The sequence below is a fragment of the Colletotrichum paranaense genome (genome assembly GCF_030867605.1).
Source record: "Colletotrichum paranaense strain IMI 384185 chromosome Unknown Scaffold_1.1, whole genome shotgun sequence".
Classification (NCBI taxonomy): Eukaryota; Fungi; Ascomycota; class Sordariomycetes; order Glomerellales; family Glomerellaceae; genus Colletotrichum; species Colletotrichum paranaense.
Window position 1 is genome coordinate 4,512,336 of NW_026848959.1, and position 24,810 is coordinate 4,537,145.

Sequence of the window (24,810 nt, forward strand, 5' to 3'; positions counted from 1 at the left end):
ACCGAACTTCTTGTTTATACGGGGGTGCCCATACACGCGCGCACCTTGATGAAGCCATGATTTATTTCAACAGGAGGGGCTTGTTCTTGCAAATAATGTGTAGTCTGTCACATAGATACCAACAGGAATTTCAAACGATTTAATCCACAAACACGCTTTCTTCGTGCTGAATTTAAGTGAGATGACATGCTGCAAGGGATGTGAACATTGTCTCTGTACGACGAGGTGCTTACCAACCAGGCGCACCCTAGCTAGCAGCAAGTGTATCACGCCTCTGAGGTGCTGCAAGGCCTGCGACAAAAAGTCTGGAATAGATGTTTGCACTGCATGCGATTTGCCAACTCAGCAGTAAGCTGGGCTTAAAAGAGGAAACCCATTGCCGGTCATGACTAAGACACGGCTTGCAATGCTTGTAATAAAATTACCCAGGCGTGCCGGGGTGCGTGGGTGCCAGGCAACCTGGTCCGAGTGCTGGAGGACTACCCCCCGCCCATTCCCGTTTCACCGTGCGTATCGCAGACTTTCTGCCGAAGTAGTGTTGTACAACTATGTTGCCCTTTGCTCGTGCGAGCAAAGTAACAACTTAGGTCGAAAAAACACGTTTGAGGCAGTCGGGTACCATCAACTTCCGTGCAGTCACCAACGCAACATACGGACGAGCCATCGCGTGTTAGGTCGAGAACATACAGCCATAAGTCAGTTGTGGTTCATTAAAAGACCCCTGTCCCGTGAGTTCAATGATAGAGATGTCGCATTATGGTAATACACAGGACTCGACTACATGTGTCAATGTCCCCAACTAAGATGGTAGGTACCTCACTCTGCGGCGTTGCTGGCGCATGTCCATGGTTTCGCGGAAGATCCACCCTTCGCGATAGACTCAATAGAGACCCACAATCCAAGTACACAAAGCAGGATTCCCACAAGCAAAAGTAGCGAAGACCCCGCGAACCGGCACTTCTGCTGCCAGGTTGAGAACCAGTTACCCTTGTGCATCCAGAGCCAGAAAATGCCTGGCAGTCCAAAGGAGAACCAGCTGGCAAAGGCAGCAGAGACCAGGCCCAACAGATTGTTGAAGACAGGGATGGATTCGGAAATCACCATGCCAATTCCCCAGATACCCAGAGTGATTAGAAGCCAAGAGATTGTAGATACTCGGGTTCTTCTAACAACATGCTTGGTGTTACCAAAGATACGTGTGAACACGTATTGAGAAGCAACGTGGGCGTAAATAACGGCAGCGATGGCAATCGTGGGAATAGCAACACCCCAAATCGCTTTCCTGATAGTTGCGCTACCTGCCGCAGATAAAGCCGGCGAGGGGACATCAGGGCCCACGTAAACGTAGATAATGACGGCAGCAATAATGTAGAGGGTTGTATCCGTGATCTGAAGGAAGGCAAGTGCTTTTGGCCAATCGTCGGGGTTCTTGAATTCGGCGATGACGCTGAAAAAGATCGAATGGCTTGCTAGAAGGGGATTTTGTGAGCCGAAGTCCGTATGGTTTCTGATCTTTTCATTGTGTGGATTACTTACAGAATGCACCTGCAATGTTGGTGACAGCCAGAAAAGCGGGAGAAAAGCCGAGGGACTTGAAGACGTCAATCGACCCACTTCCAATGGGCTTCTCGATGGCAACGTCAATGACCGTGATTAGGACAGCCACCACGATAGATACGCAGGCTTGCGGAAGTTAGCAACCAGTCATGACAATCAAGAGCCGTCTGATGACTTACAAGTTGCTGACATCCAGCTCGTCCACTTCAAGGTCCTAGGAACGTTGAAGACCCAGAAAACCAGCATTCCAACAGCAGCCCAGACGACGGTACATGTTGTACTATTCGTGAGAGTATTCATGCAAATAGTCCACATGAGAATGTGACCTCCCATCAGAAAAACCTGCAGAATAGTCTGGGCCCATCCAAAGACCTCTCGGAAGATGCCACCCATACCAATGGGCCTTCCAATTAACTCGACAGCATCGCCGAAGTGCTGGACGAAGGGGTACTGTTTCCGGAAGTCGGCGAGGAGAAGACCAGAGTAGGTCGCAAGAGCGCTGATTACGCAGATGAGAATGACTCCGGGGACCAGTCCAACAGTTGCAAGGACGGACGGAAGCGATAGAATTCCTAGAGAGACTGTCTCTGCGACGAGGACGATGCCTCCTTGCCTGTAACAACGTCAGCATATCTCTAGGTAAATCTTGCTGTAGAAGAGGCCTACAGCCAATGTAATGTCTTGAAGTTGATCAATTCGCCTTCTTCCTTCTCGATGATGCCGCCCGAGCCCGTCGAGAACGCAGGTGGCGCAATGGGATCTTGCTCATGGCCTTTTGATCCTTGATGGCTGGGCAAATCTTGACGCTCAGGATCGACAGGCGCTCTCATTGCTTCAGCCTCGTTCCCCATGATTTCTGTATTGCGCAATCCGGGGTAAGACTCGGTAAGTATGTAGGAACCGAGTGGTGGGAGATCCTGGCCTCGATCGCGATTCCCTCACAATTCGACTTGCTGAACCGCGGAGAAGGTGGAACCAGTCAGGCTCGGTGGAGCGTTCGAATAGAGTCGATCGAAATCAACAGGCCAACATGAACACGCAGCTTGGATCGGTGGAGAAATGGCTTGTTCCTGCAGCGGTTAACTTTGAGGGGCCCCGGATTCTGAGTTGTTCGGGAACGGTTCTCGTCGGCATATGTTTGAGGGAAGAATGATTTCAAGAAGACGACATTCCGGTTCCTCTCACCTTCGGCAACTTTGGATTGACTCACGCGGGTTCATTCCGCGCCATCTGAGCCGACCAAGGCGTGAATGACATTCGGCTCAAGATTTTCTGACACGATAAAAAAGAAAAGGCATTACTGGATCTGGAACCTCCGCCTAGAGAATGGGACGGCGGGCGAAAATTCAGCAGTTCTTGTTACGTCTTTCAATCCACTTTTGGCCCGCACGGGGACGCCAAGATCCGCCTTGTTCTCGCCAGCGGCAAGTTCAGCGGTACGACTTTGGCGGTTTCGCCTCACAATGAAATGTCAGTAAAATATGTGCCTTCTGTGAGTCTTATTTAAGTTTAATTATGATCAGGGGTGTTGTCGTTGCCGACGGAAATCTGAATGCCATATGTTTTGATGTAATGCATGATAAAGTAGGTCAGCTTCTTTGGAGTTATAGTTGGAGTGGCAGGTTAATTCGACGAGCTGGGAAGCAAACCTTAACTTCCCCCTTAACCATCAAATCTATTAGCGCAATACTTGACTCACAAGTACAAATATCACAGAAGACATTGACCTGGCCGCTCAAAAGGGGTAATCAAGCACGATGGACGCCCTGGAGATCAGGTTCTCGACGAGACCAGTTCCTATCGCCCAACTGGCATCGCTTTGGATTCAGACTTTTCTACTCATTTGTGGGTCATTAGTCACTCGGCCCAGATGATCTCATAGCGGCGGGTGATCTGCCCAGGACTGCGGGCTGGCGGCAGCACTTTAGCCAAGCAACATTGTGGGGAAACAGGGGACTTGTCCACTATGGGCCCCCACAGTTGAAGTCGGGGTCTAGAGGCTTGGAGCTTGGGTCTCAGCTCTCAAACAACACGAAATGCTCAACGGTGAGAATGCTTATCTTCGAATGATTCCAATGGAGGATAGCACTATCTACTTGTTGCGGATCTCAAGATTTTGTTTTCAAGATTCTTTTAGTAAGTAAGTGTGAACAATTCCAATCAGATACTCGACTGTAAATGTCCTTGTATGAGTAAGGGACAACGTGAAGGGAAAGCCCCTTTCGTGAGATTTCCAATTCTGAATTTGCGAATTGGATTTTCAGCATGATGGATTAGCACATTCCAACGTCGCCATGAATCCGTGAGACTGCAAATGTGCCATATCCACTTGGCTGAGATTTATTGATGGATAGGCAGAGACTTATTCTCACACTAGATGGGAAGCGAGTGGACAAGGAGCGATTCGCGTTTTCTGGCTTTACACGATAACCCTAATACGAGGATTACACTGGAAACAGCCTGTCCAGAGCACATTATATTGGTGTCAAGTCAAAGCCATAGCCATTTTCCCTCTGTTTTCCTCGTCCTTCAGGCCGGGTTGAATGTTCAAACAGCGCAAATGTCCGTCTTGCAAAGGCAAGATTTACCAGCCGCAGCGCAGTTCGAGCCATACGACCGAGTATTATCAGCAGCGCAATGCATCTTGAAGTTTGCAAAGGGTTAACATAGGCTTCCAATCAAATTCTCCGCAAAACTTCTCCTTACTCTTCCAAATGTATCATATGTCCTCCGTTAAATTCGCACCTGATCCGGCCGACAATATCGCAATGTGCGCCTGGTGGCACGCCGCATTCGCGCTTCAACAGAGTGGCTGACAGAGCTTGACCCCTGAATGAGAAGATGGCAAAAGTAGTTAGCTTCATAGTGATGGCTAGTGAACTTGCCTCTGGCTGAGTGCTTATCCAAAAGAAGACTGGAAATGGATCCAACGTGATGCAAGTAGGTTCTGAGTTTGATGGTGAGAATAAGCAACTGAGCTAAGGGATATGGCCTTACTTATTTTCATTATCATGTTGTCTTTGTTTATGGCAGTATGAGCCCCCACGCCGTGTTCAGAGCAGTCCATGTCTCGGTTGTGACCTGGAACACAACAGTACAAATCATTCGAATGGTATTACCTTAGTTCGTTGATGTCAGACAATCAATTTCAATTGGAAGAAGAATGTCTATGACCTGGTAAGGCTGGTATGGGGTCGGAAGAAGTACCAGATACTTGATATTATCGCTTGAGTCTTGATGACGGCAGGTGTGTACTTGGACACTGTAGGTCGTCAGCATCGTGAGACACCAGATCACATGCAGTGATAATGATCACAACAGAGCCCCTGTGCATCATAAGACAGTTTATCAGCATTGAGATATCTAGGTGTCAGTGTCAGGTAGAAGTTAAGAATGAGCAGTATTGGTAGTTTCTCTCGTGGCAATGTGGTATGAGTTGCTTGTCCTCTGTGTCGTCTTAGGTAAAATCAGCGATTCCAAGAGGAATAGACAGATTGCACGGTTAGTTGAAGTAAGTTACCCCCCCTGATTACATCATCGTGGGCAAGCAGACTCATCCAGTAAGGTGCCTCAAGAAGCATGTGTGCGTGATATGTAGTCCAGGCTGACCTGTACCGCAGGTCAGCTGATGTTTCAGTAAGCTGAGTAACCTGCATGCACGTGTCATGAGTTCTCACGATGATAAGAGCTGTATGCCGAGCGCTGTACTTCGACAATCGTGATCTAGCTGATGTGATTGTCGCCTAAAACAATACTCGATTTCACAAAGAGTGGCTATGAGTTAGTAAGTGACCTGTTCCCCCAAAGGTGTACCTGTCTAATCAATTGCCTCCACTACAATCACAAGTATGAATCACGGGCCATGGCTTTACTTTCCACACCTCTCTGATTGCCATTCTGGGATTGTTCCATAGGTACTGAACTGGTAAAGGCTCGAATATTGTAGGTTTTCGGTATTGGGAAGCAACGAGTGATGGTTCTCTACCCGACTGACTGCAAACATTCGACAATCATACGTCTCAGTTCTAGACCGTTGAGCATTTATGTGTCCTTCAAAGAGCAACGCTTCCTGCGCCGGCCTCCAACCATCTCTTGGTGCCCAAGTGAGAGATGAACTCGCCACCTCTGCCGTTCTCAAGACTGGAGTCGTAGATGACCTTGAGAACATCATTGACAGAGTCCTCCGGAGTAGCGAGCGCAACACCGGGCGCATACTCGTTGAAAATGGCACCGGTCTTCAGAAAGTACTCCTGGTGCACCTCGCTTACTGAAACAAATGATGGTTAGTTTCGGGACTAAAACAGTTATAGTCCACCATAGTCAGAGGGGCTTACGCTTCTGGTTGTGTCCAGTGTCCACAATTCCGGGGCAGATGCTCATGAAAAGGACTCCGTCTTGGGCATACTGGGCGTGGAACTTGCTCACGGCCATGTTCACGCCTGTCTTGCTGATGGAGTAGGGGGCGCTGACTTCGAGGCGGTACTGGTTAACCATCTCATGATCGGCCATACCGGAGCTGATGGCAATGACTTTCTTAACATCTCCCTTGAGTATCAACGGCAAGAAGAGGCTAAATATGTGGACATTGCCAACGACATTGATCTTGAAACTCTTCAATAGATCTTCTTCAAGCTCTTCCGGCTTTTCAGCTCTGAAAGAAGTCCAATGTCAGTTCGTGATTGATCACTGGGGATTATACTATGCCTCTGCGAAAGACGTACTGCTTTCCAATGGGGAGCCAGGTCGAGATAGGCGAGACATATGCTGCGTTGGCAATGAGGTAGTCAAGTTTGCCTCCGGTGATCTTGGAGACTTCCGGAACCGATTTCTATGCAAGCTACATCAGCTTCCAGAGACCAAGGCTTCAGTGTTTTGTGCCAATTAGAATTTGCAAACCTTGATGCTTTCGTAGTCGACTAGCTCAAATTCCACGATGTGAATATTGGGACGGTCTCCGAGCTCCTCGGCAATCTTTTTCTCGACAGCAGCCTTATCGCGAACGCTGCCAATCACGGTATTATTGGCGTCCTCGGATAATTTCTTGAGGAATCCCCACTGTCACTCTGGTCAGTTCTATCTCTTCAAACACAAACGTCAAGAAAAGCTCAAGGGCTGACTTACGCCAATGCCGCGGTTGACTCCTGTGATAAGATAGGAAGGCATCTCTGAGTGTGATGTGGTAGAGAAATTGGTTTTACTAGCTGTCGAGGTTGAATGCTGAATCTGCTGGCGTAGTTGATGTGATGAGCCCAAATGATAAGAAGCACAGAGGCATCATGGCAGTTAATATACACACGTATCCTCTTCAATCTCGTATGTTCGGTTTCCGTGCCCCTCCCGACTTCGAGCATGGAATGAGTAATGTGATTGGGCCTTGCCCAAAACGAGTGCAACTTCCAACGAAATTATGCAGGCTGGAAGGACACTTTCCACATTACCCTGGACGCTATCAGAGGGTTTCTCCAACCCGGCGCCACATCATTGGGAGTTGCTGACGCTCGTGAAGGCGAAGGTTTCCACAGTTATTGCACATCTCGTAATGAGAGATGCACACCCGCCCGAAACGTGGAGAGAATTTCTGGGATCATCATCGAATTCTAGATCGCATGAGTAAGCAATCGCATGCACAGTGACGCTAGGAGAACTGCTACCATTGCGTCTCGCAAAAAGATGCACACACTCTTCGGTGCTTATGTTCCCCATGCAAATTTCATTGGCTAGTTTGTTGAGACGCTAGGGTGAGCATCCTTCGCAAAAAGTTGCCCAGTAAAATCGTCAGTCGGAAGTTCCCTAGCGTCTACCCTGGTGAATTGCACTAAGATGGCGTGCATCTTCGACCCCTGAGACAACGCCGTCTCGCCCGCTTAGAAATCAAAAGCGAACAGTGGTCAGCTTCGTCCTTTCTGAATGATCTATCTAGAAACCAGTCAGCAAGCAACTTTTTGCGAATGAGTCTGTGATCATATTCCTCTTCTCGATTCGGGATCACCTCATTCTCTCGACGATACGAAAAACATGACAAACTCAAGGGATGCGGCTGCCGCAACATCGTCGAAAAAGCGCTGTGGAACTTGCATAGGTACGCTAAACTCGATTGGTTCTGAGCACCAAAATGAACCGTCTGGACGCATTTCCCTCCATTGTCCGCTCATATTATGCAGAGAGCTCTGATTAGTAGGCACTCTGATTAGTAGGCACTCTGAGTATTGACGGTTTCGGCAGATCGCAAAGTCAGTTGTGACCGCCGGTTTCCACGCTGTACGAACTGCATCAAATCCAACCGCAAATGCCAGGGCTACGGGCTTCGATTGTCCTGGCCAAGGGCTACTGATGGCAAGAGGTCACTTATCAGCCGAGCCGCATTATTCCCTCGGGTCAATAATACTTCAGGTCGATTACATATGATCAACGCGACCTCATGGGACATCGAAGTACACAACTTCCTTATTGCTAGGCGCATGATACGTCCCATCATGAAGTATCCACTGCCATGGTCCTCGTCCGGATCAAATGCCACCGACCAAAGCCTTTTCCGTTTCTGTAAGCATAAGAATTCAGAACTCCCTCTCAGAGCGGCATGCCTGACGGTGGCTCACTCTTTTTTTCAGTTCGAGAGACCCTGAGACCGAATCTTTCAAGTTTCAGTAGTCAACCCCTAGGAGAAGCATTGCTTCGGATTGCCCTGTCGGAAATCTCCCATGCTGGCAAAGCCTTGCAGCACGCGTTGCTTGCATTTTCAGCACAGTATCGGTATGGACCGGTATTCCGTGCCGAGGAGCTGAAACTATCGGCCTTGCGTGCTCTGTCTCTGTCAGCTGCTGAAGGCATGTCTGCCCACAAAGCTGTTCAACACGTAGCAGCTGGGATGGTTCTTTGCATGTTTGAGGTATGTTATGATTCTCTTGTATTCTAACCTATGCAGAAGGTCTGTGAAGATCATATGCTGTTATGCTGCAAAAGGAATTCTGGAATATTCTCACTCACTATTCTTACAGACCCAAAAGAGCTCGCATTCAACAAACCATTGGCTTTGCTATCTACGTTCTTCGCGAACTCTCATCGAAAGTGTCTCGCTTGAGAAATTTTGGAGGGTCTCAGACGCCCCCATGTTGCTGGAGTGGGTATCATATCATGAGATATTAGCTCGATTCAGCCTTCGCCATTGGAGGAAACCCAAAGCGCTGCTACCAAGTCAGGTAATTTGCGACACAAGGCCGTTCACTTCGCCAGAGATGAGGAAGAAAGCCCGTGTTGAGCTTTCGATGATCATGGGCCAAGCATCGTTGGAAAGTAAGCGATTCTTCCAGCCGTTGGGTCTTCTCTCCGAGGTGGTTGCGGAAATTCTACCATCCGACAATCCCGAGACCCACACACAGGAGTATCGATGCAAGATCAGAACACTCAAAGCGGAAATCGAGAGCTTGCGGGTAACAGCATCGTACAGCCTCGCGGATCTGAAGTCGGAGAGGATCGCCGCGAAGTCTGAAGTATATCGACTTTCAACACTGGTGTACCTAAGTCGCACTACCGACCAAGGCGAGCGAGAGGATTCTGGCGTAGCTGCCTTGGTCGAACGAGGACTACAGCTCCTCCCTTTGATGGGCACCTGTGAGAGACCGTTGCCGCTTCTCATATTCGGATGTGAAGCGCGTACCGACGAGGAAAGGCTTCGCATCTTGAATCTGGTTTCCAACGCGGAGAAGACTCTTCCTGATCGCGAACTTCATTCTATCAAGAAGTTACTTCATGCTCTTTGGACACAAGATGATCTGCATGCCGACAATATTCTCAAGCCGACTTACATAGAGAAACTATCGGCTGTGTTTAGTGCCAGCGAGTTGCTTCCTCACTTCGCTTAGCTTGGATTCAACATTGTTGTTGTGCTAGCAGCATATGAAGTACAGATATTACGAAAACAACAGGGACAATGTAGATTTTTTCGACGCTGGTAACGTTAGCCTGTTGCCTTCATCTTTAGCAAAACGGACCGAAGGACGTTGTTTCACGCACCTTCAGCGCAGTACTATCAACAAGCAAATTGTGCTTTTTTCTGCAGACTAACATGTTGCCGTGACCCTGTTGTGATCCAATGTGGGAATGTGCTGCGTTGCATGGCTTAGAAAAGTTGGATTCATACATCCGGTAATCCCGTCCGCAAGGAGAAGGTCTACAAACACGGACATTGTACAGTCTCGACTTGACTGTAGCAAGTTTTCTCAATCATCAAATCACCACCATTAAAGACGCCTGACCGGAAAATTTGCCAAGCTGACAAGAAAGCTTCCCCGCAATCTCGACAAACCTTCAAGCAGCCCATGCAACAGTATGTCTGTGAAAGTCGGCTTCTAGACGAACCCTGGACCCCGTCCATCATCGACCGGACCAATCCAGCCGAAGAAGTGGGCCCGGGTGGAACGCGGAGATCTCCCGGCATCTGTCTAGGTTCGGACCAAGCTACGGCAGCCAGCTCCAGCCAGTCATATCTTGCCGAACCAAGGTGTCAAACCTCCGAGCTTCCCCCCAGCCAGGCGATGCTACATTCCTTGGTCTCCGAAAATCGATGACGTTCCCTGCCCGAAGAGCCCGCGAAAGCGCAACTGCCATGCCGCACGCTGATGGTTTGGGACCCGTGACGTAAGGTTAATAATTTCGTTCCAAGTGAAGCAAGGATTGAGAAAACCATAAGAAGTCGGTCAAAGATCACATTGCGCGAGGAAGCAGTGCTGCAGTTCAGACCTGTGGATAGAGCATCACAGTTCAACATGTCAAAACCAGTCCTCGTCGTCATTGGTACCGGCTGGGGTGGGTTCACCCTCACTCAAAAAGTCGACCTAGCGAAATACGATATCAAGGTCATCTCGCCAATTCGAACAATCCAGTACACTCCCTTGCTGGCCAGCGCGGCATGCGGGCTATTCAACTTCCGTCTTGCGGAAGAGCCGGTCAGGCGGAAGCACAGGACGGAAATGGACTACTACAAGGCTTTTGCGGAAGACATCGACTTTGAAAAGCGGATAGTCCGATGCAAGACTGATGCACCCACCGCAGGCGAAGCCCCGACTACCTTTGAAGTGAGGTACGACAAGATCTGCATAGCGCCTGGATGCGGTACTCAGGACTTCGGCACACCGGGCGCGAAAGAGCACGCTCTTTTTCTGAAGACAACCAATGATGCCCGCTTGATCCAGCAGCGCATTCTCCAAATGCTCGATAAGGCGTCTCTTCCAACGACAAGCGAACAAGATCAGCTAGACTATCTCAACATTCGAATTGTCGGCGGCGGAGCTATTGGTATTGAGGCTGCCGCTGAGCTATGGGACCTCTGGTTTGAAGATATGCGTTTTCTGTTTCCTCACCTCGATGGTAAGGTGACCATCACCATTCACGACGTCGCGCCCAAGATTTTGTCCACTTTTGACGCAAACTTGAGCGAATACGCTACGAGTTCGTTGCAAGGGAAGCATGTCAAGATCAAGACCGGGTCACACATTCAGAGTGTTGAAGCCGATGCGATCTTCACGAAGGAGGACGGGCGTTTGCCGTACGGACTGCTGATTTGGGCTACGGGCAATAAGGCAAGCACCTTGGTTGAGAAGCTGCCTGTCAAAAAGCCAGAGAGCGGTCTGCCTCGCATCTTGACTGACAAGTATCTTCGCGTCTTACATCCAGATGGAAGTCCAATGAGCGATGTTTACGCGCTCGGCGACGCCGCTGATATTGAGGGCGAGTCGTTACCCACTCTGGCTGAGGTAGCTTTGCAAAAAGGCGAGTATCTCACGACCATTCTCAACTCGAATGCCGATCCTGTTCCTTTCAACTACAAGCAGAGAGCACTCTTGGCCTACCTAGGCCGCCACGACGGTATCATTGGTGGTAAGCAGGAGTGGACGGGGATGAGCGCGTGGTTGGCTTGGCGTTCCGGAAGTCTAGGCTGGACGAGGAGCTGGAGGAGGAAGATCATGATCTCAATAAGCTGGTTGTTCATCTGGCTAGCGGGCAGAGATATTGCAAGACCTTAAGTAATTCGATGGGAAGTTACGCATAGGTGTGTGTATCAAACCACAGAATGGCAAAATGACATCAAAGTTAAAACAGAATGGGTCAAATTTGCTTGCGGTTGCGATCTTGGTTTATGACGCCGATGCTTTGGTGATGAAGTGTAAAATTATTCTGTCAAATCTGAGTAGATGAAACAATCATAGACAACTATTCCCATCCTATCGTTGGAATCGAATCCGGACCGCGTCCAAAGCCGAACAGATTAGGTGATCGATGGAAAGTGACAGCTATTTGTAAGGTAGAGCGAGTAGTTTCTACTACTTGTTAGCATGTTTGTTTGATTATATTTAGAGACACAATCACTTACAACCCCACTTGACGCAGCAGTAGTCAGTACCTCCGGTGTGCTGAGAGCAAGTGTATCCAGCAAGACATCCCTGGAAGGCGCAAGTGAACTTGGAGCTGTAGCAAGCACCGATGTCGAGGACCTCAGCACGAGGCTCCACCACCTCAGTAGGCGCGGCAGTGGCAGTGGCAGACAGAAGCCCGAGGGCAAGAACAAAGACTTGAGAAGGCTGGAAGAGCATGGTGACGATTATTTGAATGAGTGACTTGAAGTGAGGCTCTTGTTTCTGGGGATGATGGTAGGCTACAGTGAGATTCAAGTTCAGTAACAGCGCGAACCGTCTCTATTTAACCTTCGCCAACAGCTCTGTTGTCGATGGTTGCGGCGTTTGGCAATCGATCGGATTTGCCGAATAGTACTCATCTCACATTCGCTCCATAACGAGCAGCCTGGCTCACCTGCGCATATGAATCTGCTGACATGATTTAGTAGAGTCTTCCTTCTCACATTGACTCGTGTTGTCCGAAACTTAAACTCCTGGCTACCGGGGCTGTCCGCCAGAGCAAACAATGCCTCAAATCATCAGGTCCACAGAGAATGCAAGATTAGGAGTGCTGCTGAGTGGCCAGACCGCAGGCACTATTCGTGCTTGACGGCTACTGTTTGTGGTAGTGTCCAAAGATTACGAACACGGCTTCGTACATGTATGTACAACAAGGAAATGAGAGCCAACTTCGTCTGATTTCTCTCCTTCGTATGCAGGTGGCACTCCTTCGAACTAATGGCCATCTGGAGAAAACTTGAGCCAGACCGAGTGCCTTCATCTTGGAACTGCAATCGCAGTGGGGGCTGGATCAAACTTCCTTTCTGGGTTGAGTGAGCTCAGTACGGCGTCAACGGGCCCAACTCCGCGGTACCGACATGCCTGTTGGTATTCTTGGCAAGATAATATGAACATAGCTTGATCGGCAGATATCCTTTGCGAAGTGGATTGGAGGACGTGTTTGAGTCATTCAACTAATGTATGTGTGACAGGGAACCGGAGCGGCAGAAATATTTAGCGACATGCCTGCTCCCGTTACGCGTATTCTCACTTCAAGCCAGTCATTCAAAGACTGTAATCACGATTTGTAAAACTGACAGTCTGATAGTAAGCTACCACATATTGATATACCTGAAATCTATTCGAATCCCGGCAGCATAGAGGTCATCCGTGTTGATTTTTCACCAGAACCACTAAAGACACTGATAAGAAGAATCGCATCCGCAAGTTTAATAGTCTCCGGTACATTGCAGTTTTAGCTCTTGTTCCAATTCGTCACTCACGAGGGAAGGTCACTTTCACAACAAACATAGCATCACTAGCCTGCGCAGATGTTGTCAATATAAGAAGGTTTTGTTTCAAGGTCATTCTGTCAGAGGCTGATGTCGGATGACATCTGACGGGGTTAAGGCGGCCGGGGACATTGGGGGAGTATGGGGACAACGTAGGACTGAAAATCGTTTCCAAGTATTCTCGCACTGAAGGCTGATACACCGGGGTTTATTTGCTGATATGAGTATGAGTCTTTTGGGTACATTAAGACACATGTGGTCCCGGACAACTTATTATTGTGGGCTATCCCACTTACACATGAGTCGACGTGGTCTCATACGTGGCGGAGTTGATCTCCACAAGAGTAACGAAATTAACACCGACTTGCTTCTGATGAACCAGATGGTTTTACGTTAAATCTCGTTCTGAGATAATCGCTTTCAATGGGAAAAAGGCAAATTAAGTGTTCAAAAAGGCACATCCCCAGCTGCGATTATGTGCGCACGCAAAACCTCAATTCATCAAGCAAATCAACTCAACCCACGCCAAGCCACGAAGCCTGATGATTTGCTGAATGACTCCGTCTGTCAAAGGGGCCCGGATATTTGGTCCTGTCATGTATGCTCTGCTGATCGGCGCGGAGTATGGTAGGAGAGTGGGAGTCGGGGCACAGTACCAAGCCCCAGGGTACCCCGAGTCCTTGAACCTGGGGGAGACGATCCTTATTTCCCCGCGAGAACCCTTACCCAGCGCCCTCCCCGGATGATATTAAAGTCGTCGCATTGCATCTCCACCACTTGAACCAGCTACTCATTCGCATGACATCCTACCATAGAGCGTTAGGTACACTGCAAAAGAGATGACAACTGCCAAGACTCAGAATACGAGATTACAGGGAAGAAATGCCGGTCAAGGATCGCGATTCTCCAGAGTCTAGGCTGTGGCGGGCGGGTCAGATGCAATTGATATTAATACCCCATTGAGTAAGGATCCCGTTCGCTAAGAGGTGTGAGTCTAGACGACGAAGCTTGTCGCTCTGATCAGTGATCACCCTTGCAGTGATGACCTCAATTGATGTACATTCGGCTTCAAATCACAATGCCAACTTGGAAAGTTACTTTCAGATGCATCTTCTTTATTGCCCTATCAACTATATATGCCCAAAATGACACCTACAAATCTCAAAAATGGGAGAGCCAAGGTCCAAAACCCAAGGCAGCGAAGTCTTATAAACATCCTCATTCCATCGTAAGAAACAGCGCTCCCCCGCTCATCTCTGATGAGGGAATCCCAACTCCTTCATGTACAAAGGTGAGCGAGCTGCGAAACGCTCTTGGCCGTCGGAAAGGGCGGAACGTCTTCTCGCCCCCCGCGGCTGGCTTTCGGTCGGTTTGACGAAATTTGTCGGCTCTTGACGAGAAACCGCTTACGCGCCGTTGCCGTTGTAGGCAACCAGGTTGGGGGAGCTGTTGAGGGTACCGGTGATCTTGCCAGAGGTACCAAGGGCCTTGATGCGGGCAACGATGGAGGCGGGGGTGCTGAGGCCCTCGACGGACTGGAGGTAGTTGACAAGGCCGGCGACGTGGGGGGAAGCCATGGAGGTACCGGAGATGGTGTTGGTGGCGGTGGTGGAGGTGTACCAGGTGGACAGGATGGAGCTGCCGGGGGCGAAGATGTCCAGGGAAGTTCCGTAGTTGGAGTAGGAAGCAATGGCCCAGGTGCTGGTGATGGCACCGACGGTGATGGCGTTGGCGGCGTTGGCGGGGGAGACGTTGGCGGCGTTCTGGGCCTCGTTACCAGCGGCGACGACGGTGGTGACACCGGAGTTGTAGGCGGCGTTGATGGCGGTGGTCCAGGCGGTGGAAGCGGGGCCGCCGAGGGACATGTTGATGACGGACTTGCCGGCGCGGCCCTTGGTGGTGATGTCGTTGACGGCCCAGTTGTATCCGTCGAGAATGACAGAGGTGGAGGCGGAGTTACCGACGAAGACCTTGACGGAGATCAGGGAAGTGAGCTTGGCGACACCGTAGGTGGTGGAGCCGATGGTGCCAGCAACGTGAGTGCCGTGGCCGAGGGTGTCGGTGTGGGCACCGCCGGCGGCGTTGTAGCCGAGCGAGGCGCGGCCGCCGAAGTTTGTGTGGGCGGTGTTGATGCCCGAGTCGACGACGTAGGCGAAGGTGCCAGTGCCGCCGGCGCTGTCGTAGATGTACGAGGTAGAGCCGGAGGTCTTGTGGGAAATGGTTCCGAGACCCCAGGGAGCACCAGTCTGGGTGACAAGGGCGCTCAGAGTGTAGATCTCGTCACGCTCAACGGCAGCGACCTATTCGTAGTGTCAGAGTGGGCTCTTTCAATGCACCGGAGCTTTGAATCTTACCTCAGGGCTGGCCTTGATAGCCTCAATGGTGGCATCGTCGAACTTGCCAGAGTATCCCTGGAAGGAGTTGAAGGAGTAGGTGCGCTCGGCGCCGGTGAACTGGCGCTTGTCAAGGCTGCGGGAGTGAACATCGTTGACCCAGCTCAAGTGAGAGGTGAGTCCCTGGGAGCCGACGGAGCTCTTGAGGGTGATGATGTAGCTGTTCTCAGCCCGGGTCTGGACCATGGTCTCGGCAGCTCTCTCCTTGAGAGTGGGAGCAGCGAAGCCGCAGGTAGCAGCTGCGAGCAGCGCGAGTTGCTTGAAACCGACCATTGTGACTGTCGATAGACCGAGATGCAGGAGTTGGAGTTGGGATTGTAGGAGAGGATGAGGGGTGAGGAGTGAAAAGAGACCGAATATCGTGGGTTGTTGAAAGCCGTTATATAGATTTCCTCCTCGTCATTGAAATCGAGTGAGGCTCGTTGTTCGTCCGTTGCATGTCATGTAAGTGGCTGGCTCATCCAGGCCCTCGATGGTGCATTACTGCTTGCAGACAGAGTTCCGGGGCGCCCTTCGAGAAGCAGTACGTACATGATTCGGACCCTTGCTCGGAAAACAGCCATCGCCGCAGGGTCCAAGTCGGGATGAACCTGTCAAACTTGGATATGTCGCCAAAAGTTACGCTGGCGGTTGTACAGCAAGTGAACCCAAGTCGATAAGACGACATGGTCCGCGGAAAGGGGAAGGAGAGTACCAATGGCGCCATGTGGCGACATAAAGCAGCCATCTCAGAAGCTTGTGCGACAAAATCAAAAATAGGAAGTTGATTGACGGCGATATTGGTGATGCAGCAAGCTGGGTGAGAGAGGAGGCATGCTAGACCGGCTTGGCAATGCAACAAAGCTATCAGATGGTCGCAAGTGACTTTAAGATTGGGCGTTCGACAGCTTTTGCAGGCATCTCAAGCCCTCTGTCGTCACCTGGTTAGGTACAACCAGTAAGCTTTGAACGATACCAGGACTTACAAGACAAGAAGCGAATATTTCGAGGATCAATATCGCATAGTGGAGATACGCGTCCCGCGGGCACGGGAGAGAAGCGGATAGAGGCTCGACAAACAGCTGTTGTGGGCGCCGCTGTTGGACGGAAATGCAGCGGGGACAACATCGGCATTTGGACGGCCCATTGGAGTGGTCTTCCAGTCCCATTCTTCGCGCAGTACAAGGCGAGAGTTGTCCGAGCCAAGAGCCACCAATGAAATCGAGTTGTCGAATACTAATGGCCATTAGCAATATACCTCAACGTCCAGTCCTAAGACCGGTACGGTCCTCGGAACGGCAGTGCCAAGGCTTTTTTATGCATAAATTCAGGATGCGGTGGTTTCCCGGGCTCTCGCGCCTGGCCCCTGTAGGATGGTCGAGAAACGACATCTTTTCTGTCCTGATGCTAGACAAAAAGTCTATGGACCCGAATTAATGGCAGCTGATGCGTATGAGGTCGCTTTGCAGGTTGTAAATGTCGGTGTTGGTGATGTTGATGGCCTCAGCGCCCACTCAACCCCAAAAGTTCCAACCTATGAGATCTTGGAGACTTGGACCACCTTCATTGTTGCTCCCCATCTCCATCCCTAAACAGGGCTTGAGCTTCAAATGGATGCATCGGGGGTCCGGGGTGGCAGACGATATCGCAGGCCATAGTGAAGCTGTGGTTCGTCGAAGGAAGGTTGATCCTCGTGCGTCAAGGCGATGTTACCCCAGGTGAGATATCTCGCCTTCCTAATCCGGCAGTTGACCGTGGAGCGTGACAGTCGGCGATCGGGGTGGGATGATAAGTTCTGGGGGAATTGGGGGCTGCCAAAATGCACCCCAGGAGAGGATGATGGAGGATAGGTAGCAAATGGCGAATTAGTCGTGATAAGTGCCACCGATGAGTGAATTGCTGCATTTCTATCGTTGATTCTAGAGCGAAGTGTCCGTTGCACGACGGTGGATCGCATGTGGCGGCCGAGGGCGGATATGTTGGCGCCAGGCTCAGACCAAGCAGCCGGCAGCTAAGGTAGTTGTATGTGGCCCGTCGGAGAGCATTTCCGAGGCGGAATTCATGTAGACCTCCGCGTCTACTGCCATGGCTCTCAGAGGCCAGCTGCAAAAAGCCAGCAATGTACGCGCCGCTGTCTGTTGCATGGACATGGGGCACGCTGTTGTGCCCTACCCTGATTGCGGTGAGTTGACTTGGACGCATATTCTTGTTTAATGCATGCAAAATGCCAACAGAGCCAGGGAGCCAAATGAAATAGACGTTAATGTCAAGGATTAGAGCTCCTGTGGAGACTCTGGATAGGAGGGGAAGACAACCCACAACAGAAGATCCTTGAAGCAGCTCATCGTAGCCCCTCACTCCAGATCTAGAGCTCCCTAACTTGATTAAGCACGCAACGAAGGCCGCAGCTTTCTCACGCAAGGAAAGCTCTCTTGCTCTTGAGAGCTCTGACCCTCTTTAGGTCGGAGGAGGGTCTTTTGGGGTGTTGAGATAAGCTGGTTGGTCTACAGCACATCTCGGCAGAGGCTGGCCTGTGCTGGGCTTCCCAAAGGTCCATGCCAGAGATTTTGGACCTTAACGCAATTATCAGCGCATATCAACGCGTCCATACTTGGACGAGCAAGTGAAGTGTTCGCTGCGTGTGTTCTAGGCTTCTGACTGGACATCGCTCGTTGGAGACCCCTGGTTCCTGATCAAGATCCCTGAAAGGAGGAACACCTGTACGCCGTCAGCAGCCACCCGCACCTTTGTTCGAAGAAGAGCTCAGAATAGGGTTGGCCGAGACATCTGTGAGTCCAAGCCTTCACGAGTCGTGGAACCCCACATCGTTGGTAGCCGGAAACGCCACATGATTTTGTGGCTCGGCAAGATATCTCAAACATTGAATAATTGCTACCAAAATTGAATAAGTGTATCCGTAGATCGGCGACATTATGAGGTGGAAAAAGAGAGAGGAATCCTGGGCGGCAAGAGACAAGATACCTTGGTACTTAGAAGCGGTAGGAGCCCCGTGAATCACATGCTGCAGTATACGTATCGGAGTACGTGCTCTGAAGGTACCCGCTTTTCCACCTCAAGGCGGGCCTCTCCGAAATTCCCGCCGGCAAGTGGGGGCTCGAGCCGTAGTAGGTGCAGCCTATGATCCGAGCGTCTTCCCATGGCACCGATAACGTGATAAGGTAGTGGGCCCTCCTGCTTTAGCGATGCTGACATGATCCAATTCCCCTGCCCTTGCGGAGCGGAGATGGTGGGATGGCAACTCCCCGAATGTCACCTCTGGCCTTTGCCTCTCTTTCCTGTCAGCCAGGACTCTGAAGCTTCGCACGATTCAGTAAAGTAAGAAGCGGGGAGCGAGCTCTTGAGTATTCCAGATTCCAGCCCCATGATCTCCATTCGTGATCAAGCTTAACTTTCATAACCGTCATCCTACCGTCACAACCTTCTCCAATGCGGCGTGCCCAAGTTAGTTGTTTTGCCGTTCCATGCTACGAAATCCCATCCGCGTAAACCTTCTTGACCCTGGAACTCAGCTAGCACTCCGCTCTTCCAACGTCCTTCCAGACTTGTACTGTCCTGCAGGCTAGCCAAGACGGGATCAAAGGCAACAGCACAGATTCAGGCGCTACATCAACTCAAGTAATTCCTGTACTACAACGGAGTCTCAAGCCTTTCATTTCCACCACCCCTGTCACCCTCGAGTCTCGCGGCGGCAGAACAGCAGTATCCTACCTAGGCTCGGGGCCGCTGCCGAGATCTTGTCTGATGTGGGGTGATGGATCAAAAGCTCTTCCTTCTGATGCTTGTCTACGGAGCACCGACATTGACTTTCGTCATACCCAGCAATTGATGGACCACAAGTGCTTTACAGCTATTGATAACACAGGCACTCGGACACACCCACAGGCTACGCAGCACTGACCACTGCTGCAGTCATTCAATAGCTTGAGGGCTACAACAGCAGCCTTGACCGAAATAGTCATGTCACACAACACACTGCCAGTGTGCTCGCCGTTGGGCCATGCGTTAGGCTACCGCCCAACCTCCACCACCAAAATTCCCACGATGGCATCGCTTGCTGAAAGGGGGAGGTGACCATCAAGGTACGGCTCTGAACCGGACAGACTGGGAAGGTTCAAAGCTAGTGGCCTTCTGGAAGGCAGTTTAGGCATCTCCTTGGAACCGCAGTCACGATTTCTTGCCAAAGAATGGTGGCATCCTCTGCAGAACCAGTTCTAGCCTCCCCGCTTCTACCGACCTGCCACACTCGACGATCCCAGCCAGGAACCACCGGCATTCCAAGAACCTACAAATGCTTGGCTCTCATCTCTGCCAGGATTCTTCAGCAGTACCGCTTTACTGCTGCGAGATCACTTTTGCCAAGACAAACAGCTGGTGGTGTGGTTTCCTCACCTTCCTTTCACGACGATCACTCGAAAACGCCGTCATGAACCGCGAGTAGCCTTAGAACACTCGTGACTCGGGTTCCGGATCACATCACATACTATCGGGCTCTATCGAATCCAGGACGTCCTACCTCAATACGATGATGGCCACGACATCGTCGCACAATCTCATGCTCCGGTGGCATCAATCCCGATGGCCTGAGACTTCGGAGATATGAACGGTTACGACGTGCCTCGGATGCCGCCAAGACCTGGCCTTACCTGGAGTATCCATATACTTCCAAAGTCAAGATCCCCGACTTGAGGAACAATGCAACATCGAGGATCCGGAGTAAGATCCGGCCGAGTTCGCCGTTACACCCAATCGGGATCCCTACGCCGCACTTCCAGCCCCAGCGTGTCACGCCGCAAGGTAGCTATGCCGACGGCGTTCCGCCCAGCTGAAGCCTCGCCACCTACTCTATAAGGCGAGCGAGCGACGCGCCAATGGCACTCCAATGTCTCGGCGTGCAGCAGACGTATGATGGCTAATAACCGCCTTCCTAAACCTCACCCTCTCACGCAGGTGAATAGCTCGAAAGAGATCACTCGCCATCTCCGAAAGTTATGACGAGACGCTATTACTCTGTCTTGGATATTCAGCTCGCCGTACCTGCCTTGTTGAGCAACACTAGAAGTAAATTTCGACAGCCTCAGCATTACAGCTACCATCGCTAGTGTATTTCCACTTCCTCAAACTCCCTCCATTTCATCAGACAGCTCAGGATCCTCCCGTCGTTGTTCCCGTCGTCTTTGCCGCTGTCTATGACTTTGCTCTGGTCTCTCAACGACATCATTTCCTTCCAGCCCTTCTCCGCGGCAATCGCGACAAAAGCCCTCGACCGGGAGGACGCCGTTCATCCACTGGTGAACCCAGGTGTTTCGTGGGCATGGTCTTGCTCCATCCCTGACACGTTGACATTGTTCGTCTCGAAAGCAAACACCCAAGTGCATGCATTCGGACTCGCCAGTGAAGTAGTATTTGTGGCACATCCTTTATTCTGAGTATGGGTGCTTGATGTAAATCTTATATCTGACTTCGATGGAATTGTGAGACGTGCGGCTTGAGATCAGATTTCATTGATCTTGGGCATTCCTGAATGACTAATTCTTTGTCCTTGCGATCTCGCATGCAGCTTCAGACAATATGAAGCTTGAGAGAGTCAATAATGTCTAGTCAGGTCTGCAACTTATATACACTTAGCTGCAAATTGGAAGCGGCTAGGATCAGACTTGCTCCAGTGAATGTGTAGAATTGGTCATCATGTAGACTCATCAGTCAAACGGCGTCGATCCCTTATCTTTCACTAAGATCATGATCTGCTGATATGATTCAGCAAACTCAGTTTTGAATGCAAGCAGCACCTATGTTGTTTTGCAGGGTGAGTCTGATGTGAATCAGCAGAGTTTGCCACACAGCCTACATCCATGACATGACATGTATCACGGGCGGTGCTTCAATCTTGATTGTTGACTGCCTCGTGGTAAGACTGCTAGACTCATCAACGAATCTGTACGGGCTGTTCCGGCAAAAGAATTACTGATGAGTAGATTTTGGGCATACGAGTTCGATAAGTACATAATTTCAGGTTCACACATCCTGATCATGTAACTCTCTGGCTCATAGGAAATAGATCTGATCGCATGGAATTGCTTCATGTCAGGATTCATATTCACATGGATTAAACGGATTCAGGACTAGATTTCAGGAAACAAAGTCCCTAGCTTTAACAGAATCATCCAGCGGTCATGCCGTATTTCTGAACACACATCCTGAGCGATTCTTAATCTATTTAGAGAAGTATCTACATCTAGGTGACGACGCGAACGCTCTGTGCCTATCACGAGACTTCCTGGCGCAGAACGATCTTAGAACAACAATGACATGAGTGTGTTCCTTAAGAAACGAGGCATTTCCATACTAATTTCTATAGTTGTCAAGATATATAGAATGCCTCGAGACCCTTAGTAGCAAAGGAGGAACTAACCAGCAGTAGGTTGAACTTAATTTGTGCCTACTCTCGCTTGATTTTCGTTAGGATACTAGAATACTGTAATAAATCTCGCAAACTTCTCCTTATTCGAAGCGATGCCAGTGCTTTTCCCATTCCTTATCGCTACTGCCTTTTGTGGATATCTTGCGAACTACAAACAACGTGAAACGCGTTAGCCCGGCATTAATGCTTGATTGTCTAGCTCGCGAATTTGTAGCACGTGCATCGATAGGATGTTTTCGGCTCTTCGGATAATTGCCATCCGCGCCAGAACAAAGGAGCAGCCGTAAGTTTCCGACCGCGAAAAGTTACGTGCGACTTGGCCTCTGCAAATACTCAACGCAATTTCGGCAACATGATCAACGATCCACCACCAAGTGCGCTCGAAAATCTGCCTGCAGATATACTACTGGGCATCATTTCTTTCCTCGAATCCTTGAGCGATTTAAATACGCTTGTCAATGCGTCTTCGTCGCTGCGGAGATTCTTCATAGCGGAACGACGGCGCGTCATCCGACATATTGTTCACCGCGATGCTGCTGCTGTCCTCAAAGATGCTGTGGCTCTTGCAGTTATCCCAAGAGCTGGTCAGTCTGGCAACAATCATGCATGGGAGGTGGTGAGCGCCACCAAGCTATATGCGATATTTCGGGAAGACCTCGACGCAGGCACAGCAGACATATCATCCATATCTGCTGATCATTTGATCGAGGCTACGCGATGCGACTTTATAGCTCGGGACTTTGTCACTCTGTACACGGAAGTTCAGCGACAGCAATTATGGACCTTGGACTCAGAGGCAGCCAAGCCACTCACGAAAGATGAAGAAGACCGGCTCGTGCTTGCATGCTTGCGGTATCAATTGCTTACACAAGTTTGTCGCGACCGCGTAAGTGAAGAGACAACGATGGAAGTACGGGCAATTTTGAATCAATGCTTCACGCCTTGCCAGATAGAGCAAATCGCTGGAATTCACGACTTTGCAGGCAAACTACATCAATTCTTCGTCTCGCTTGATGCCTCAGATGAGTTGGACACGCAAAATACACATGTTTTCTACGATATTACGGCATTCAGACATATACTAAGCCGTGCACTCACCATGGGCCAAGAAACAATCAAGATCTTTGCGGCTTCTTTGACACAGTTAAAGTGCCTTTCAGATCATCAGATTCTCAGAGGAGGTCACCAAGTGCCGAGCAACTACATTTTGGAGTACTTTCCAGTGGTATCCTCACAGCTGGATCTGACCCTTCACACGCTCTTGTCCCATGAGTATGAGATTAGACGGCTGCGAGATGTGTTATACGGTTACGAAAGAAGGCTACCGGCAATCACCACTGGCGACTTGAAAACAGACCCTCCTTTTGCTTGGGTCGACGCGCACGCCGGTTTAGATTGCCGCCGATGGGGCTCAGAGTTGCTGCAAAATTCCCCAGACCACGTGGGTATAGACAGCACACGGTTGGATCGGGTGAAAGCCACCGTTGAAGCATGGAGGCAGCTTGGCTTCTTGTACTGGGATCGAGATCGCGTTCAGCTTCTGAAGAGGTCTCTTTTGCAGTATCGAACGGGGTGGCTTAGAAATGTATGGGACAGGGCAGATGTCTTCTAGCATATCACGGATTTTGCGTGACGATAAAAGGCACGATATCGTAGACTTAGAATAAACCAGAGAGCCCGAAGCGAAGATCTTTTTCTAAATTTGCATCAGCTACCCCGGCAGAGGCCTTCGCACCTGGAAGATGATTCCTCCATGTCACCAAGAGGAACCTGCTCATCAATGGAGGAGTTTGATGGTCGAGTTTCAAGTGCCCTGTCGATGAAGATTGCTGTTAATCACAGGGTAACACTGATGGCACTAACTTGGCGGTTGCCAAGAGCTGAGTATGTCTACCCCAGACTCTTCCCCCAAGACTTCAACACAACCATACAGCAACTATGTGTAGGGCTTGGGCTGTTGCGACCTTTCAGCCTCATAAGGATATGGTGCATGTACGCTGCAGTCAAAACCATCACGGTTAATTTCTTAGGCCATTAAGAGTCATCTCGTGCACACTGCACTGCTCTCTAGCTAGGTCGATGCTGTTGTAGCCAAGTTCTGTTAGGAGAGCCACAATACCAATAGATATTATACTCTGGTCCGAAACTTTCCGTCTTGAAATTGATGGGTCAACTCCTGACAATCTCACCGCATTTTCTATGTCTCTCTGACCTCGCGCCGCAGAAGGACGCTATAGCCAAAGTGTGTGGTCTGAACCTGACAATTCTTGCTCATAGAAGGTGATTATAGAAGGCAACTGAAGTCCGAAAAACATCCTCTAAGCGCCATCGTCTGCCAGAACTCGGCAATGATTGTTACCGTGGAGAGTTGCCAGTTTTGCACCATCCGTTGCGTTGTCCAGTCGCTCTGCTAACCCAATTCTCATCTCGAAACACATGAGCAGTTGCGCGACGTCGGCGTTGCCGTCCAACTTTGTTCTTTTAGGCTAGGAGAGAAAGAAGCCGTCTTTCTGCCGGTTAGATGCCCAGGGCAGAAATTCAAAGTCGTGCCCCAAGCTCGCCTCGTCTTCCTCTCCACTATCAGGAGCAATAAAGTCACCGATTCTTCAGGCAAAATGGGAGCTAGCGCCGAATAATATTGACCGGGGCCCGCACCGCGCGCCGCGCGGACAGTGACATGAAGTTTAAGACTACTAAGCCTTGCTCTGTGAGAACCGAGCCGGCTGTAATTTCAGCCGGGTTGAATTTGTAACAGCTCGCAA

General features: G+C 50.2%; 9 protein-coding genes across 9 annotated transcripts; 4 read left to right on the top strand and 5 right to left on the bottom strand.

Moving 5' to 3' along the window:
- Positions 1–816: 816 nt before the first annotated feature.
- Positions 817–2,408, bottom strand: CPAR01_01566 (transmembrane amino acid transporter; the record flags this gene model as incomplete). Its single annotated transcript, XM_060485855.1, has 4 exons — positions 817–1,469; positions 1,537–1,683; positions 1,737–2,170; positions 2,224–2,408. The coding sequence occupies 4 exons, from the start codon at positions 2,406–2,408 to the stop codon at positions 817–819; spliced, it is 1,419 nt and encodes a 472-aa protein (XP_060356712.1).
- Positions 2,409–5,609: 3,201 nt separating this feature from the next.
- Positions 5,610–6,720, bottom strand: CPAR01_01567 (short-chain dehydrogenase; the record flags this gene model as incomplete). Its single annotated transcript, XM_060485856.1, has 5 exons — positions 5,610–5,824; positions 5,892–6,208; positions 6,279–6,385; positions 6,454–6,612; positions 6,679–6,720. The coding sequence occupies 5 exons, from the start codon at positions 6,718–6,720 to the stop codon at positions 5,610–5,612; spliced, it is 840 nt and encodes a 279-aa protein (XP_060356713.1).
- A 1,310-nt stretch (positions 6,721–8,030) lies between these two features.
- Positions 8,031–9,416, top strand: CPAR01_01568 (uncharacterized protein; the record flags this gene model as incomplete). The annotated part of the gene is made up of 3 exons (XM_060485857.1): positions 8,031–8,097; positions 8,166–8,443; positions 8,553–9,416. 3 exons carry the CDS (start codon positions 8,031–8,033, stop codon positions 9,414–9,416), a joined length of 1,209 nt encoding a protein of 402 aa, XP_060356714.1.
- A 903-nt stretch (positions 9,417–10,319) lies between these two features.
- On the top strand, positions 10,320–11,576 carry CPAR01_01569 (uncharacterized protein; the record flags this gene model as incomplete). Its single annotated transcript, XM_060485858.1, has 1 exon — positions 10,320–11,576. One exon carries the CDS (start codon positions 10,320–10,322, stop codon positions 11,574–11,576), a length of 1,257 nt encoding a protein of 418 aa, XP_060356715.1.
- Positions 11,577–11,763: 187 nt separating this feature from the next.
- CPAR01_01570 (uncharacterized protein) lies at positions 11,764–12,143 on the bottom strand (the record flags this gene model as incomplete). Its single annotated transcript, XM_060485859.1, has 2 exons — positions 11,764–11,843; positions 11,924–12,143. The coding sequence occupies 2 exons, from the start codon at positions 12,141–12,143 to the stop codon at positions 11,764–11,766; spliced, it is 300 nt and encodes a 99-aa protein (XP_060356716.1).
- A 2,500-nt stretch (positions 12,144–14,643) lies between these two features.
- CPAR01_01571 (subtilase) lies at positions 14,644–15,903 on the bottom strand (the record flags this gene model as incomplete). Its single annotated transcript, XM_060485860.1, has 2 exons — positions 14,644–15,537; positions 15,592–15,903. The coding sequence occupies 2 exons, from the start codon at positions 15,901–15,903 to the stop codon at positions 14,644–14,646; spliced, it is 1,206 nt and encodes a 401-aa protein (XP_060356717.1).
- A 184-nt stretch (positions 15,904–16,087) lies between these two features.
- CPAR01_01572 (uncharacterized protein) lies at positions 16,088–16,357 on the bottom strand (the record flags this gene model as incomplete). The annotated part of the gene is made up of 1 exon (XM_060485861.1): positions 16,088–16,357. One exon carries the CDS (start codon positions 16,355–16,357, stop codon positions 16,088–16,090), a length of 270 nt encoding a protein of 89 aa, XP_060356718.1.
- Positions 16,358–20,816: 4,459 nt separating this feature from the next.
- CPAR01_01573 (uncharacterized protein) lies at positions 20,817–21,056 on the top strand (the record flags this gene model as incomplete). Its single annotated transcript, XM_060485862.1, has 1 exon — positions 20,817–21,056. One exon carries the CDS (start codon positions 20,817–20,819, stop codon positions 21,054–21,056), a length of 240 nt encoding a protein of 79 aa, XP_060356719.1.
- Positions 21,057–22,400: 1,344 nt separating this feature from the next.
- Positions 22,401–23,660, top strand: CPAR01_01574 (uncharacterized protein; the record flags this gene model as incomplete). The annotated part of the gene is made up of 2 exons (XM_060485863.1): positions 22,401–22,934; positions 22,998–23,660. The coding sequence occupies 2 exons, from the start codon at positions 22,401–22,403 to the stop codon at positions 23,658–23,660; spliced, it is 1,197 nt and encodes a 398-aa protein (XP_060356720.1).
- Positions 23,661–24,810: the final 1,150 nt, after the last annotated feature.